This window comes from Bradysia coprophila, chromosome II, assembly GCF_014529535.1.
Source record: "Bradysia coprophila strain Holo2 chromosome II, BU_Bcop_v1, whole genome shotgun sequence".
Taxonomy (NCBI): domain Eukaryota; kingdom Metazoa; phylum Arthropoda; class Insecta; order Diptera; family Sciaridae; genus Bradysia; species Bradysia coprophila.
The window spans coordinates 1,080,785-1,098,291 of NC_050735.1; the positions used below are offsets into that span (position 1 = coordinate 1,080,785).

Below are 17,507 nucleotides of genomic sequence, written 5' to 3' on the forward strand. Positions count from 1 at the left end.
TACACGAGTGTATAACGCTGAAAATATTCTCCGGTATCATAATCTACTATTATTACATTGGCGTAAATATATCGACAATAAACAATGTTTTCGGAGTATTATACCAAACATAAATTTTGTCATTGTGTCATGGCGTGACGTCATTATTATTTACCTGAAGTTCATAACCCTACATTATTATGTAGATAAGCTAGCTGTTCCACTTTTTTTCTGTGTAGGGATGACCATTGAATTTTTCCAACTATCAGAGAAACCTCCCTCTAGTGACGAATTCACTACGTAAACCATTTGTTGTCGAATAATGTTCACTGCGTCTTAATTCAGTGATGGCTCAAACCTATGGGAAATTCGGTACCGTGCCCATGGCGCTGGAAAAACTGTATGCATCTTGCCTTAACCGAACGGGCTTTTACATCATTAACGTCGATCTGTTCGATGTACTTTAGGTTTAAAAAAATAGTAGCTTTGTACTGAGAAGTCAAGCGACAATGATTCGCCCCTGTGGCGATTGTTTGATTTACCGGTCTACTCGAAATATCATTAATTCATTTTTTTTCGTTATTCAATAACTTTAGTACCAATTTTATCTTAGCATCTCTCTGGATAGTTTAGAAGCATATGTAAGCCCATTGTACTGGGTAAGCTAGCGACGCACATTCAATGTTTTTGAGAAACTCCCTGTACTCAAAGAGATGCTAATATGACGACTGGGTCGTTTTGACGGAACGACCCAGTCGTCATATTAGCAACTCTCTGCCTGTACATACTAGTAATATAGTTAAGGATGGATGCACGTTTTTGATCAGGTCATACAGGTTGTGCGACGATCTTATCCGCCTTTATCATATTTACCTACTTTTTAACACGTTGCGGGTTATTGTGACTTGTCAACTTTAGGCACACCGGAAAGTGCTAAGGGAGTCCAGGAATACCTCGAAATAAATTTATAAAAATCTAAAATTTTACTTTTGATTTTTAGAAATTTATTTGGAGGTACTCCTCGACCCCTTAATACTTTCCGGCGTGCCTAAAGTGCCTGCTCGAGCATTATACCCTACTTGAGAGCGGAGTTCTAATTTAAATTTTCGATATCCAGATTTCGTGCGCACTTTTAGTAGGGGGGTTTGGAAAATAGTACAAGTGAGAGAGGTGGACTCAAAAACCCCACTCTGAAAGTAACAGAAGAAATAGACATTTCAACATCTTTATTTTCAAGATAAGACTACGCTTTGATGTAAACATTTATTAAAGGAATTTATGCAAAGTGCTATAAATATACTTAACCAAAAACACTTTATACGTGATATGACGTCCCACTAAAATTTTTTCAAAATGTTAAACATGCTGTAGGCACCGTTAACAATCTGGTAATAAATAATTTTATTAAGAAACCTTTACCGAATATCTACACTCACCTTTACAAAGGTTTCCAAATTCATTGGATAAATCAAGATTACCAGTGGTTGCGGTTGCTTCAACACTTCGCCCATGATAACATATTTTTTACATGATTCTGTTTGCTCAATCCAATTTGATTCGAATAAGCAGTAAGATAGACGGTCACTTGCACAGGTAATTTCATTTGCCAGGTACATAATCAAAAAAATGTCGAAGAGTCCGTAGAGCAAGCAACTCACGAACAGTTGCGTTTGAAAGATATTTTCCGTTGAAGCCTTAAATTAAACTTAGTCGATAAAATATCTCTAGTACCTATACACTGTATTATAAGTATACATACAAAAGCCAAGTTGTATACTGCAATGCAATTAATCATGCCACTGGTTGTAATTTGGGCCAAAAATAACGCTGAGAAAAAGGATCTAAATCGCTCGATTGTTCTGTTTGGTTAAAAGAAAGTGTAAAAATGCGAAATCAATTATTGGATGTGAGACGCCGTTACTTGGTCAAGTTTCGATGTGCTTTTACCAAAACAATTAAATTTTCGAAGAATTTCTTACTCTTTGGTACCGAGTCTTTCAGCCTTAGTACTTTTTTGCTGATTTTCTTATTTTCGTTTTTTTCTTGAATCTTTTTCGTTCTCACCGGGCTCACTCCTAAGTTTTTCAATTTACTTCCTATCAATTCGTACTCGATAGAATAATTTAGCATTATGTACCAAATTAATGTACTCAACAAGTTTATGGTGCAACACAACATCAATGACAACGATATGAACAAGTATGCCAACCAATAAACAATTTCTGATTTATTCCATGAGAAACTGATAAAAATGGGTAATCCTTTGTCGGTGGAGAATATTGGCAATTTTGTAGCAATGAGTATTGCACTAGTTATAGTTGTCGCCAAACAATATGGACGTACGAAACTTATAAAGTTCTTTATTTTTTTGTTCGTTTGCTGGAATTCTTCACGATTTTCGATTGAATGAACAACGACGGGATCATTAAAAAATGCGAGGATTTCCGATTTCTTGAACAGAAGGTACAGACTGCACCGAAAAAATCGATTCATTTCGATCGGGACAAAGAAAAGCATTAGTTGCAAAAAATATCGGAAACAAAACACTGAAAAAAGTGTAGAATAATTTCTTGCCGACTCTACGGTAATTAGGTTCTTCATCACTTTGCCATATTCCAAGTTGGTATAATATTGTTAAGAATTGCTGGAACGTGTTGTCCACTTGAATTGAATACATTTTCTTTAAATTGCATTTATCAACCACGTCAACCTTTGCTGAATTCATACTGATGGGTATAGGTGCTTGATGCTTTAACCACATTAATATAGAGGGAAATGATTTTGGAACCAATTGAATGACAAGCCTTTTATTTAATAACTACATATTGACTTTGTACACTTGTTCGGTGCTGATTTGCGCTACGTGTCAAACAAACGGTCAGGTTTTTTTTAGCATCAGTTATGTAAAGGTTCTTCAATTCACATTTTATTTAAGAAATACGAGAATAAGACGGACACAATTTTCTATTTTTACTTAAATTCCTTTAATTCTGTTGGCTTTGAATAACAACAATACCCTCTCTAAGGTGGTAAAAATGCATTTTTCATCTTTGCATTTTACATATAAAATTATAAATTAGTCAACAGCGCATGATTCTATAAACAAAGGAGTAAGGTAGTATTTTGACAGCGTCTAACCGAAGTTTGTATGCTAGAGAGGGTATTGATAACAATGATAATTGTTTGTGGTGATGTAGCCCACTACAAGAAAACTCAGAATTTGAGCCAATTTTAGTGAACTATTGCGTTTTCTCGTAGTAGGTTACAACACCACAAACATTTAATGTTTTGCCAACACATTTTAACAAAAAACGATGGTCCCACTTTTTCCAGAAGGAACGTGGATGCAAAGTTATCATCGAAAATATATCATTTTTCGCACAAATTTAGGCTACAATTTGGCGTTGTGTCGACTCGTCTTAAAACGTGTTAGCTTTCAGACGTTACATCACCACAAACATCTAAATTTTTACTGAAACCTAACACGTTTTATCACCAAGCGATGTTCGTATTTTTTCCAAAATTAGCATCAAAATAATAATAATAATTTTGTCTCGAAATGTGTACAATTTAGCCATGTTTAGATTCCTCTTAACGCAATCGAGAATTGTTTCCAAAACGTTTCGATACCCACGGTCTCCACTTTTTCAGTTTTACGAAACTTAGGTTCTGTTCATCTTTAGAGGGTCTTTATTGGCTGGTTCTAAAATTTGCCCAAATTTGGGCAAAACTGAACGAGAAATTATTAAGCTGAACGAAAATATTGACAGCTCCCTGAAATCCCTGAAACACCCCACACACATAACAAATTATTTCCATGTTAACAGAAACTCTCTAAGTACCATTTTTCCCAAGATATATCACTTTTAATAAAATCCAATATGGCCGCCGGCAGCCATTTTGTTAGGAGACCGGAAATAGTACCGACGCTTTACATTCGTTAATACCTTTCAAACAAAAAAAAAATCATGAAATTCGGTCAAAATTTACTCGAGATATTGACAAAATACTCCACGTTCACTGTACGGCCGAGTAGCCAGATAAGAGCTCACTCCAAGAGACCTAGCTCACGCTCCGGAGAACATAATTTCATAAAAAAAATTTTCCCTGATTGGTACGGTCAATACCTATCTAATAAAGCTAAAACAGACGAAATATGTTCAAATGTGGCCGACCTATAAGCAAAAACTGCTTGCCGCCCTGTGCCTGTTCCACACCAAGGGGTCTAACTCACGAGTCGGTCATCCGATTTCCATAAACTTTTTTTTGTCGATCGGTATTGTAAATACCTTTTATTTGACGTATCACTTACAAGTTTAACGTTTAAATGTCCGGAGATATCTTCGAAAAACCGTAAAGCACTTATTGGGCCACAGCTCGGGAGGGGTCGATCCAAAATCACTCATCTTCGAACTTAGCCTGTCTTTTGACATTACCAAACGGGAAAAAAAGAATTTTCAAAATCGGATGCGTTTTACTCAAGTTATCGTGCAGACAGACAGACGGACAGACAGACGGACATTTTTTTTTCGCGGATTTGGCATCTCTAGACAACCACAATAGGTTTCCCCTTACTCAGGGAGTCCAATTCGACGTGTTACAAACGTATGCGTAAACCTATAAGACCCCAGTACTTCGTACGGGTCTAAAGAATGAGAATAAAAACGAAACCGAAAATACGCGATATACAGCCGAACGAGTTGATCGTTCGATGTGCATCACATTACTCGTTGATACGGAGAGTAAGCTCCGCCTTCGTATCAAATTTCTCTCTTTGACGAATAACATAAACAAACTCCACCATTAAGGAAAACATCGCCTGAATCCCTAGACCTGTTTGCAAGGTCTGCTGAGAGAGAACTAAAAAAGTGTGGTTTCCAATAACTTTTGACGCGCGATATTCAGTGTTTTCATGGTTTGGCGAGTGTAAATGTTTTAACATGAAAATGTTCAATGTAAAAACAAATTGCAATATTTTTCGAAATTCCGCATGCCAAAATAACAATTTTGCAAGCAATTAGTACTGAGGGATTCTTTTGAAAAACAGCCTACCGAAATCGGACACATTTTCCAGTGGACTTTTTCATATGTACCAAACCAAAACCACTTTCAAAAAAATTCTTCGAAGCTTATGGGGCTAGTGGGAGGTGATCAAAAACCGAAAATTAACACTTTTTTTACAAAAATGTATCCAGTTACACGAGCCGTACAGGGTCGTGAGGGGTGTCAATAGAAAGATAATCACATGTGCTATTGAGCCGAATGACGACTTATTGGTTGTAAAATTCATCCACACTGAAATATGTGCAGTTAAAGTTTTCAACCGAAAACTGTTCTTACAGAAATTTCTCGTCGGACACAAAACGTACATGGTCGTGTGGGGTATCATTTGAAAGGTAATTTTATGTTCTTTTGAATCACGACATAGAAATGATTTGCTATCTGATCCCATACATCCTAGTGTCTCGAATGCTATCGGTGTGAAATGGTAGTCATTCCGAAGTTGTGTGTATCAATTATTGGGACCATTTGAAGGCTGCATTTTTTACGTTGTAATTTGGCACCGGGTTACCCACATATACGTGTTGCTCGGACTGGCACAACTACGAATAAAATACATCTGTTTCAACAAATTTATTCAAGAACCAAAACAGTAGTTCACTTCTTTTAATTTATTAGGGAAAGTACAGATGAGACAGTAAAACACAGCGCTTCTTTGCCTTACATTATTTACTGAAGATCCCGTGAAGATCAAATCGTTGCGTCCTTATCCAGACGTTTGGATTTACTTAAATTATCTCCCAGCTGAAATGCCTATAGAAGAAAAGCTAAAACAAAAGACAAAATTTGAAGAGCAAACAAAGCTCTTTGCTTTTCCCTTTCCCATGGTTCACGTTTAGTGAATAAACTTAAGGCAAAGACGCTGTTTCGACCTCCGAATGTGACGGTGGTCACAGAACAGTACAGAACTGATCATCTTCAGTTGCTTCCATCACATTCGTTCACAAGACAGCATAAAATCTCAACGTTGAACAAGTAGTTGACGATTATACTGAAAAATTGCCAAAATCTCTATGGTTGTGTGTAATGATTATATTTTCGTCTTTCAGCTGCTTATGTAACCGATCCAGCATTTTTTGACAACAAATATAAATACGATATTGCCAATGTATTTCTTCGTCTACTCGAATTGAATACATTTTCTTTGAATTGTATATTTATCGACCGTTAATAACATTTTATACTGAAATATAGAAAAGCACTTGGTTTTCTAACAAACTTAAAATAACTATTGAAGCGAGGATTTTGAATGACATAAAGGGCTAAATATGAATATTTAATAATATTGACTTTGTACTCTATTGGATAGTGCTGATTTGTGTCACGTGTGAAACAAACGGTCAAGGAGACAAGGTGTTTAGAATAGTTTTGATTCACTTTGTTCAACGAGTTAATTTCCTCGCTAAAATAATATGTATTCTATCAACGTATTTGAATTGCGTACTTGTTCTGCAAAAACATTTTCATGTAAAATAGAGTACTTTCTGCAGCAACTGTATGATCACTTCAACGTAAATATATGGGCGGAGGTAAGGCTCGGAACGGATCGATTTTATCCGATCCGAAACCGAAAAAATCCGATCCGAAAATTTCGGTTTCGAATCGGATTTTTTCAAATTTAACCGATCCGAAACCGAAATTGTCTATTTTCGGTTTCGGATCGGATCGGATATTTTTCGGATGGTCTTCAGATTGAATCTACTTCTTTGATGGAGGTTCCAAAAAAGCGTTTAGCGGTTGAAATTAGTACGCTTTTAAGAGTTATTTGTAGTACACATTTTGTACAGTTTATCATGCGATTACGACCCTCCTTGCCGTCGGCGCGGGCACAAACTTTCGCATACAGTTGAGGTTTTTAACTTATTTTACATGAAAAAGTTATTTGAATAACAAAAAAACCTTTTTCTCAAGGCAGTGACGAAATGTAAAACTTTCGTTGTCTTTTTTGAGAAGAACGTCGTATGTAACTAACTCGGTGATAAATGTGTTTTTATTCGCATGATGTTTATTGTCACATCGGCCTCGAGTGACAATTTACACATCTAGTCGTCACTAGTAGTGCCTAAAAAAGCATTTATCACACGTTTCCATAAAGAACTATTTCTCAACTCAGTGAAGAAAAGTGAAACTTTCATCGACGTTTTTGAGTGATAAATGCTTTTTTAGGCACTACTAGTGACTAGATGTGTAAATTGTCACTCGAGTTTTACATTTCGTCACTAAATTGAGAAAATTGTGTTTTCTCAACTCAGTGGTGAAAAGTAAAACTTTCATTGACTTTATTGAGAAAAACGTTGTATACAACTCGGTGATAAATGATTTTTAGGTGCACGAGGCGTATTGTCACACTTTGTTTTCGGCCTCAAGCGACAATTTACATATCTAGTGCCTAAAAAAGCATTTATCACTCGGTTACATAATAGTTATTTATCTACCAAGGTAGGTATGAAGGTATTTTTTCAGCTTTTTTCGACAATCGACATCTAGTGCGAAAAAATACAACGTTTTTCGCAATTTCGGGCCATAATCACCTTTCCAATGCAAAACATGTCCTACATTTTGTTCCAAAATTTTTGTGTATACAGAAATTCATTTGAACGATCAAGAAGGCTGCATTATAATACACATTGCATTGTGATATAAAGAGACGCGTTAAATGAAATCGAGTAGTCAATGCTTAGTATCTACGCTTCAACAATACGTTCGGTATAATTGTGTGACTCTATAGCCGAATGGCTACAGTCGCTGCTTTGTGTTCAAAAACCTTTTGTTGTCGGGGGTTCGATTTCTGGTCAATGCAAGATTTTTATTTATAAAAATTTAGCCCTCGTTGAAGGTAATAGGTTCTTTAGCGTGCGAAAAAAAAGTTAATATCGCACTGTGTCCAGGAATACAGTGAAATAAATACCTTCAAAACGACATTAAATGGATGCATGGAAAGGTGATGATTATGGACCGGAATTGCGAAAATAACTATTTCATGTCTTGGGAATAAATTTCAGAATTTGCAGAATTCCACGGGACTAAAGTATACAAAATACGAAAGCCAGTATATGTTTAAAAGGAAATTTCTCCTGGCAAAAGTGTATAGCTAATTCAGATTGATTTCGGATCGTATCCGTTCGGTTCGGATCGAGTTCAGATTGTCGATTTTCGGATTCGGATTGGGATGAAATAAATTTCGGATCAATCCGAAAAAAATCGGATCAATCCGATCCGTTCCGAGCCTTAGGCGGAGGCAATGCCATTAAAAGGCGCGGCCCAACACAATAGTTCGATGCTAATGACACCTTTATTTGAAATGGTTGACTATGATTTACTTGTGTTTCACAAAATGTAAAAATGATTTTAAAGAAAGGGAGAGATGGCGTTTATAGCGAACTTTCGTGCCACTTCACATCTGATTCGGTTATACCTCTGCCCATACATCTTCCTTGGCACACATATGCTTGAAGTGTGTTGATTGTATTTGACATTCATCTATTCTCTCAAATACTCTCAATAAGTTTTAAATTTCGCAAAGCAAACCTCAAAAAATGAAAATTTCACATAATTTCACATGTTGTCTAGGGATGAAATTTGAAAGAAGTTTCACAATTCAAATGGCCTTGGAACAGTCCAAAAATGACAGCTTATTTGACGTATCAAACGACATTGACAATGATCTATATTTTGGATTCTTCACTTCGTGTTATGAAGTAAAGCTACGGTAATTCGCCATGTTTTCTAACATAGATCAACTGAACTAATTTGTGGATTCAGCTGGACCGTTCTAAGGTACGAGGCATCTATCATGTAACCATCTCAATAAAACAGTCAGATCCATTGGCGAAATTATAAGGCAACATCTTGGACCAAGGTTCCCTCAGTCAAAAATTGAATATTCTGTTTGCGAAAATTCCAGAGCACAAACTGTTCACACAAGATAACTACAGAGTGTTCATAGATTTCCACGCAGAACGCACCACAGTTCATAATCTGCACAGACACCAAGAACCTGTGAACCAATTATTCTTACTTTTATGTGAACTATTTGGGGCACCAACTGTTAATCTGCCACGTTTTGTTATTTTTCTGTGAACAGCTGTCGATACTAAATTACTGTTTTGTGCTGAGTTTGAATCTCGTGAAGGGCTAGATTTGTACTCTAGGATAAGAATTTTATGCGAATTAGAAATTTGAATTATAATCCTAAGCAATGCACTTCAAGCAAAAGTCATCATAGTCGACAGTTGTCAAATTCACGCCGTAAGTGTGCCTAAAATTTGAATTTTAAGTGAACGATTCGATGAAAAAGTGAACCGAAAAATAAATTTCAAACCTTCATTGTATGAAAATGACTCTACTTTAGAAAGACCTCCACACTTTCCATTTTGAATTTCGACCGGACTTACGGCTTGAATACTATTTGGCATGAAATGGTTTTTACAGTGTTTTATAGTTGAGTGACACACCGTCAAGTTTCAGTACCCTATTTAGAGTACTCTTCGTTTGTAATTAACATTACTTTGTACCGGTCGATTACAAGCTTGGAGTACGTTTACGTTGTCCTAAGTCACAAAAATGCTCATAAGATCATTATCACTTAGTTTGTCAGTCTAAAGGCTATGTGTCTTCCAATTCTCTAGAGAGAGCGATGCCTCTACTAACTCAGAATATGTCCTTCATCTTTTTCTTTTCAATCGTTTTCGACTATTTATTTGCGTATTAATTTATACACTAAAAAAATTATAAACCAACAACGACTGTACTTTTTCTTATAAAAGTTTTGAAATTGTAAATATTGTGTGGGTGCTGTAAAAAGGAATTATATGTCGAATCAATAGCTAGATTGTTATGAAGGCTTACAAAGAGTGTATAATTATAATATGTGCTTTTGTTAAAATTGTAACAGACGAATATCATGCAATGTTAATCAATAGAATCAAATTTGAAGAGATTAACTAAATCTTTTAAATTAGCTACTTCTGGAAGCTTACAATTAGCAATAATCTGACTTCGGAAATGTGTACAGCTTATAAAAAGCTGTTCCGTTTTTTACGCAAAAGATTATTTGTGTCAGGAGACTGAAAGGCTTTATTTCATTTCAGTTCATTTAAAATCGGAGCATTATAATTTGATCGATTCTATTCATTTAATTCATTTTTAAATAATTGTAGTTTTCAAAAAAATCATTTCGACAACATTACAGTATAAAAGCTTAGACATGTGCATTTGAATGGTTTACCCACAGGTCCACCGCGAGTAAACAGCTCTAATGCGTATGTGTAAGCTTTTATACTGTAATGTTTTCGAAATGATTTCTTTGAAAACTACAATTATTTAAAAATGAATAGAACCGATCAAATTATAATGCTTCGATTTTATTACAGTTTTTAAAATGTTATTACAAAAAAACTTCCGTACAGCTGTAGTATGATGAAATCAATTTAAAATATACATTTCGTACCTAGATTTTTAGTTGGCGACTTCACGACAATTTTCAAGTCAACAAAGTGATTTTTCTCACATGAAATACATTGAGTGGTGTATCGGTAGAAAGGTATGACTATAAGATACAAATTAAGACGAATCTACACATGGCTCAATTGTTGCCTACTTTTCGGGGCAAAATTATTATTATTTTGATGATAATTTTGGACTCGCATTCTTTTCGGAAAAAGTACGACCATCGTTTGGTGTTAAAATGTGTTAGCTTTCAGGAAAAATTTAAATGCTTGTGGCGATGTAACCTAACTCCGATAAAACTCAAAATATGTGTCAATTTTCGTGAAATATTGAGTTTTCTCGGACTGAGGTTACATCACCACAAACATTAAAATTTTTGCTTAAAGCTAACTCATTTTAACACCAAACGATGGTCGTACTTTTTCGAAAAAGGCTTCGAGTCCAAAATTATCATCAAAATAATAATAATTTTACCCCGAAATGTAGGCAACAATTTAGCCATGTGTAGATTCCTCTTAAATAACTTCGATCAAATACAATTGTTAAAAGTTTCTCATATGCAGAATGAGCACCAGATGAATATCAGTACGGCACACAATGCGTCACCCTCAGCGATATCAGCTATTTTGTAAGTAAGATAAAGGACTTGCGTCACATTTACCCACTTTTGTAAGTATGTCATTTCGACAACATCAAAAAACCTTGTGGAAGTTCAAAAATGCTAGAGAAATGAACCCAAAAACCATTCTTGGAATACCTCACTCATGTCGGAAATATTGTTGGAACACCTCACTCATGTCGAAAATAAACCGAATCCATCGAAAAATCCGATGGAAGTTAGGTAGTGCCAGAGGAATCATCTGTCATCCTCGCTGTCATCCCAAAATCTAGGAACCAATCTTGGAACCCCTCACTCATGTCGAAACATTTGCATTTTATCTGAAAATTCGAGATTTTGCTTATTTTCATACAAACATCAATATTTCGAAATTCAAAATCTCGGCCAATTTTGAAGCTGCAGTAACGTGTGATAGCTCGTTCAACTCGTATGAATTCCTAGATTCTAAATATCCTAGTTTGAGGGCATTGGCCATTCGAGCCAAGAAAAGAAGTCAAAAAGTTGCTGTAAATATGCTCTAGCATCCCCAAAAAAAAATTTGTAAAAATTTTTTGGTAGTGTACTTGCGTCACGTCCGCTTACTAACGTGTGGGCATGATTCCTTAATCTATCATTGAGAGTCCTGTGAAGTAGTGCTCAAATCCACAATCAATCTATTTATTTAAAACAAATTTAAAGTGAACCGACTCTTGAATTTTGAAGTGTGCGTCGAGTACGCTTTATTCGCTGAAAGATGCTGAATTATACATACGTGCGTTGACAGTTAACCGACGACCGAATATAAATACATAGGCTTTCACATAACAAAAAAGTAGATTTTCAGTGTTTAGATTTGTATTAAAAAAGTCTACCAATTGTGTAAAGACATCGTTACTTTTCCCAGTTGTTCATTACTCAGGGCGTAATATGTCTAAGACCAAACCAATTGTGAGTAAAATATATCCTACGAAACAGCTAAAAAAAACCCAAACAAGTCTGCGGTATATTGTCATTCAAAAACAAAGCAAGAGACAGAGAGAACTTCAATCGAAAAAAAAAATGATTCGTCATCTATGCGAAATGTGTCCAAATAACTCGAAATTATCGTAATTATGCATGTGCTAAATGCTGACGATACTGTAAATATTCGACTGGTATTTTTAGCATTCGGACAAAAATTTCACTTTTCTGATTATATAAACATAACCTCAACCCTTACTCTTCCGGGTTTGTTATTTTCGATATGTTGTTTGGGAGCGACACAAATGATGATTCTAGGATGGATCGATTCGGTGAGAAGAGTGAATTCAGTATCGGACGATGTTCGATTGTTACCCAAGTCAGGTTGAGGTGGAAGATATTTACGACCTAGCTACTTGTTACGTTGTGGTTGATTGTTTACTATTTGTTTTGGAAGCTTCGAGCGACCGGTGTAAGTTCTTAGTGGGAAAGTAATTTAAGTCCAACGGAGTACATTAGACGGGGAAGTATACTGGATTTGATGGACGGTGGAAATCAAAAACCATTTTGGGAACGTTGTCTAAATATCCCTGTCATACTTTTCAAGTGCGGACGATTAGCTAGCATACTCCACCCTACGATTCACTACCTGATCAATATTTTGACGATCGATTGTTTAGTCACTCGTGATTCTCTGAAGCAGCCACCCGTATTGTCGCATCGGGTTGTGAGTGTTTGTTCGGAAATTCCGTCACCACACCATTTAACAACGTAAAAATGTCGATGCTGATGCTATCGACGTTGTTCTACAAAAAACCGAATTTATTGTATCCATTCTGTAGACATCGGTTGTGGTTGCTGGTCAAGAATCTGGTATTTGAGCACAGCCGTTACACATGATTTAGACGAATCGTATTCCATCGTATGATCCCATAAACCGTAGTCTTCTCTTTCAATTACAGTTGCTGCGGGTCCAGTCATCCGATGGTACAAAAAGGATTGAGATCGCCGCAAATGCATCGTTGACGGAATTGTACGAGACCATATTCCTGGCATTCAACTACAAAGATTATGGTTTCGGTGTGTTCCTGGAGCGCAGTCATTCCAAAGAGGTAACGAGAAATTAGCGGAAAATGTTCGCCCAGAAAGTTCTAATGCGCAAAAATGTAGTTCGGGTAAACAATGACAATGATGATGCAGGCCGATACAATGTTGCGACGAATATTTTTAGAACTTAAACGTTCAACGGTTTCGGCAGTCGATGAATATGACTCGTTAGTGATTCATTTTCAATTCAATGGCTAAATTGTCGGATGTAGGAAACTGATGTACAGACTCCGAATGCGAAGCCTCAATAGAGTGTTTTATTTCGGAAATTTAGTACAGTTTTAGCTGTGGTACACTATTGTGTCAAGTTAGTACAGTTGATCTGTGGGACAACAATAGATTACCAACTCACTTGCGTTACTCTTAAACGAAGTAAGACACCCTATGAGCATTGTGTGTTGAAAATCTACTGTGTCCAATAGAGCAACTGTACTAACTTGACACTAAAACAACAGCGTACCAAAGCTAACAAACAATCGACTCAATTTCCATTAAACTTTGTCAGAAACTCTGAAACCTTTGTATCAACAAGAACAGAGGTCACATCTGCATCATTTTTACCATCAAATCAAATGTCCAAAATTCCCAGCCATACTTACTACTGACATTACGAGGCAAACCTGCATGACCCTAGAACTGATCCAAACTTTTAACGGCAAATTTTAGCTTCCATCGAGCCGGACCAAAAGTTTAACGGATCTCAACATCAAGCATGGTGACATGGTTTACATAAAAAACATTTCGGGAGCGTCGACGGTAAGTCACATTGGTCGTTTCAGTATCTGTTAATCACTGCGAACTACGAATTGTTTACAGAGTTCGTCAGAAGTAAAATCGACTCCGATCCCATCAATTGTACCCATTGTGGCATCCATTAAGCCTGCTAATTTATCTGGTGAAGACGAGGTTGACGTTCAATTGGCCAAAATTGACGGAACGATTAAACGTAGTCGTGATCCCAAATTGTGAGTTCAACAACATTCAATGGTCACGTAACGACTTCAATTGATTGTTCCCATTTCCAGGTGTCGACACAATTCAAACGGTTGTTGTGTCCACTGCTCACCAATCGAGCCATGGGATGAGGCCTATCTGAAAGAGCAGAAAATCAAACATCTGTCGTTCCATGCGTACATTCGCAAGCTAACGTCCGGTGTTGATCGCGGGAAGTTCGTCGCACTAGAAGACATCAGTTGTCGCATCAAATCCGGCTGCGGTGATCATCCACCATGGCCGAAAGGTATCTGCTCGAAATGCCAACCGTCGGCTATCACACTGAATCGACAGATTTACCGTCATGTGGACAATGTGATGTTTGAAAATACGGCACTGGTCGAACGATTTTTGAACTACTGGCGCACAACGGGTCACCAGAGATTGGGCTATTTGTATGGAACGTATGAAGTGAACAATGCTGTACCATTGGGTAGGATGTGATTTAGGATGTGTTTCCATTTGTTGCCACTAATCGCATTCGTCAATATCCAATAGGAATCCGAGCACTCGTTGCTGCCATCTACGAACCACCACAGGAGAGCAACCGAGACTCGATAAAACTACTTGAAGATGAACATGCCAAGGAGGTTGATGAACTGGCCACTGCACTGGGACTTAAAAAGGTAAATTAATTACTGGTCCGTTCCGCACGAACACCCATGATCCCATTTTGTTATGCTCGATCCGTAGGTCGGCTGGATATTCACGGATTTGATAGCCGATAATCCAGCTGAAGGAACGGTTAAACAGATTCGCGGCATTGAAACACATTTCTTAACGTCGCAAGAGTGTATTATGGCTGGTCATTTACAAAATCAACATCCAAATATTTCCAAATATTCGTCGAATGGAACGTTCGGTTCGAAATTCGTAACGGTTTGTGTAACCGGTAAGTAGTAATGCTGCTGCTTCGCTCCAAAATTTTCCGAATTAATTTTTTTCGCATAAAATTCAGGCGACGCCAAGAAACAAGTGCACATGGAGGGATATGCAGTTTCCGCTCAATGTATGGCATTGGTGAGAGATAATTGTTTGTTACCGACGAAAGATGCACCGGAATTGGGATATGTTCGTGAATCGTCAGATAAGCAGTTCGTTCCGGATGTCTACTACAAAGTGAGTTTTTTTGGTTTTTTAGTTCATTTCACAGGCCCAATCGTTGATACATTTCATGGACATTGTCCATTGGGCAAAGTGGCATGAGTAGTTTAGGGTGTACGACCTGAGATATCATCTTTCGCCGCTTTGTATTACACAAATTCACACAGATTAAATCGAATTGTGATTAGTGATTACGATCGAATAGAAACCAGGGAAATCAGTTCAAAGAAGCTATGGCGGGCTTCCCGAACCTTATGCGCACTTTTCTTTTCTTAAGTTATTAGGGAAGCGACGGGAATAAAAACTGACAAAAATCAATCGTTTTGACTCGAAATTTCACAAAAAATGGAAGGATGTATGTAGAGTAGACGGAACCCAGCCGACTGCAAAGAAATGTTTTTCAATCGGAAGATGAGTAATGCCAAGTTCCCGTCTGACAGTCTGATTGTTCGCTCTGTTCAATAATATTAAAAACTTGCCGAAATGCTAGAACGTAAGCGTAAAAGGATGCACGCGCAAGTGAATGATGCGTGTTGAGTCGGCAGCGTTGACTTCCTCTATAGAAAATGACTTCGATGGAGGGAAAGAATGTGTTTTTGTTGACTTAGTAAAAACTTAGAATTGTTGCCGTAAGTGCACTGTAAATTCAAAATGACAATTCTCATCCAGAGTGAGTGCACGTACACTGATTCTCCCAAAAATTAAATTCTAAAGTGCACTTACGGCGTGAATTGTTGAGATTTTCAGAGTTTTTTATTCATGTTGTGGCCTTTCACGATTGTAATCGAGATCAATCAAGATGGCTCAGTGGTTACGTACTAGCCTTCCACCAAAATAATCCGGGTTCGAATCCCGTGTTAGACAATTCCACTTTCCACATGGAATTTGTCTAGCGATTATATCGCATTGGCAACGTCCTACAGTTCACTTAAGCTTCTTAATTTAGGTATTTGCAGTGTGTTTGCTGGCTGCAGCGAGGTAGACATTCGTATGACGTAACCCAAATATGATGAATTTGTGTGCATAGTATACACTTAGGCGAGAACGAACCAAACAAACAAGATTATGGTAATTCATTAGCGAATAGGGTGTACACTCTCTAGCAAACAAACTTCGTTTTAACGCTGTCAAAATACAACCTCATTTCTATGTCTGCAGCATCATGCACTGTTGACTATTAGTCAATGACTAATTTCTAATTTTACATGTAAAATTCAAAGACTACGTTGCAGTTTTATCACCTTAATGAATGTAGTTAGTTTGCTAGAGAGGGTATTGGTTTAGATCTTCAAGCTATTTTTTTCATAGAAGTATCTGGTGCAGCTTGTTCAAGACTTTTTTTTGAAAATTTTCGAGTAGCCGGAGTGTTCTCTACTTTTTATAGTGTTTCTGACTAGGGGAATAACCGGGCCACCAATATCGTGTTAATAGTTCTTGAGGGACTAAGCTAACAAAAAAAATTTCATTAAAAAAAGGAAATCCTTGTCACTCGAGGCTAACTTTTCTGGAACAAAATGTTTCGCGAATGTCAAAATGTTGGTGGCTTTACACGTTTTAGATATTTTCTTCCATTTTTTTTAACTATATGACTTTCCACCTTATACTGGAAGGTTCTTTCAAAAAGAAGCCGAAAAATAAAGTTTTGGAAAAATGATCAAAAGAACTATCGCGCAGCTTTGCTTTAGCATGAGCATAAGAAATATTCGGAGGCTTATGCAATCAAAATAGGCGTAAAGACAGGCATAGATACATGTTTGAAATTTAAAAGGCTTTTTGACGTTGGAAAAATTGGTGTTTGTGCTAGGAGCAATAATATGGCTATCGACATCGACATTAAAGTGACCAAATTTTAATATTTTCAGTGATGTCAATTGATCACACCGTTCTGACTTTACCATAACTACCAACTATGATGGTATCAGTATTTTCGTTTCGAAGTGTATAGATCACTAAAATGACCGCTGGCGTGACGATCGACGGTTCGGTTTTGTGTGCAAACTAATGACAACCAACTTTGCTTCTAAGGGAATTCCCCGTATTTAGTTCCTTTACATTCATTTCAAGGAATTGGACGCACTCACTTATTCATTACTATGTGAAATTGTGAAGTTGGTTTCAATTAGTTTGCACACTTTTCCCCACCATTCCTCACGTTTCCGTCATCAGTTTCACCAAACGAAGAGATCTATAGGTCAGTTCCGAGTGCAACATCGAAATGTCAAACGTCATTCACAGACAACAAAACCAAACAAAATGT

At 37.0% G+C, this 17,507-nt stretch overlaps 2 protein-coding genes and 1 pseudogene across 3 annotated transcripts in view; 2 read left to right on the forward strand and 1 right to left on the reverse strand.

The window, feature by feature from the left end:
• Positions 1–17,507, forward strand: part of LOC119075071 (putative odorant receptor 71a) — a 190,260-nt gene that overhangs the window by 78,909 nt on the left and 93,844 nt on the right. The gene's annotated exons all lie outside the window — the stretch shown is intronic.
• Positions 1,317–2,656, reverse strand: LOC119072153 (annotated as a pseudogene).
• Positions 11,833–17,507, forward strand: part of LOC119068580 (nuclear protein localization protein 4 homolog) — a 39,681-nt gene continuing 34,006 nt past the window's right edge. The window contains exons 1-8 of one of the 2 annotated variants that reach the window (XM_037172341.1): positions 11,833–12,034; positions 13,009–13,158; positions 13,820–13,909; positions 13,970–14,118; positions 14,179–14,579; positions 14,645–14,772; positions 14,840–15,038; positions 15,105–15,265. In XM_037172341.1, coding sequence (XP_037028236.1) covers positions 12,014–12,034; positions 13,009–13,158; positions 13,820–13,909; positions 13,970–14,118; positions 14,179–14,579; positions 14,645–14,772; positions 14,840–15,038; positions 15,105–15,265 — 1,299 coding nt within the window. In that variant the 5' untranslated portion in view covers positions 11,833–12,013. Of the gene's footprint in view, positions 12,035–12,724; positions 12,920–13,008; positions 13,159–13,819; positions 13,910–13,969; positions 14,119–14,178; positions 14,580–14,644; positions 14,773–14,839; positions 15,039–15,104; positions 15,266–17,507 lie in introns of those variants that run through there. The other variant, XM_037172263.1, reaches the window with a different exon arrangement.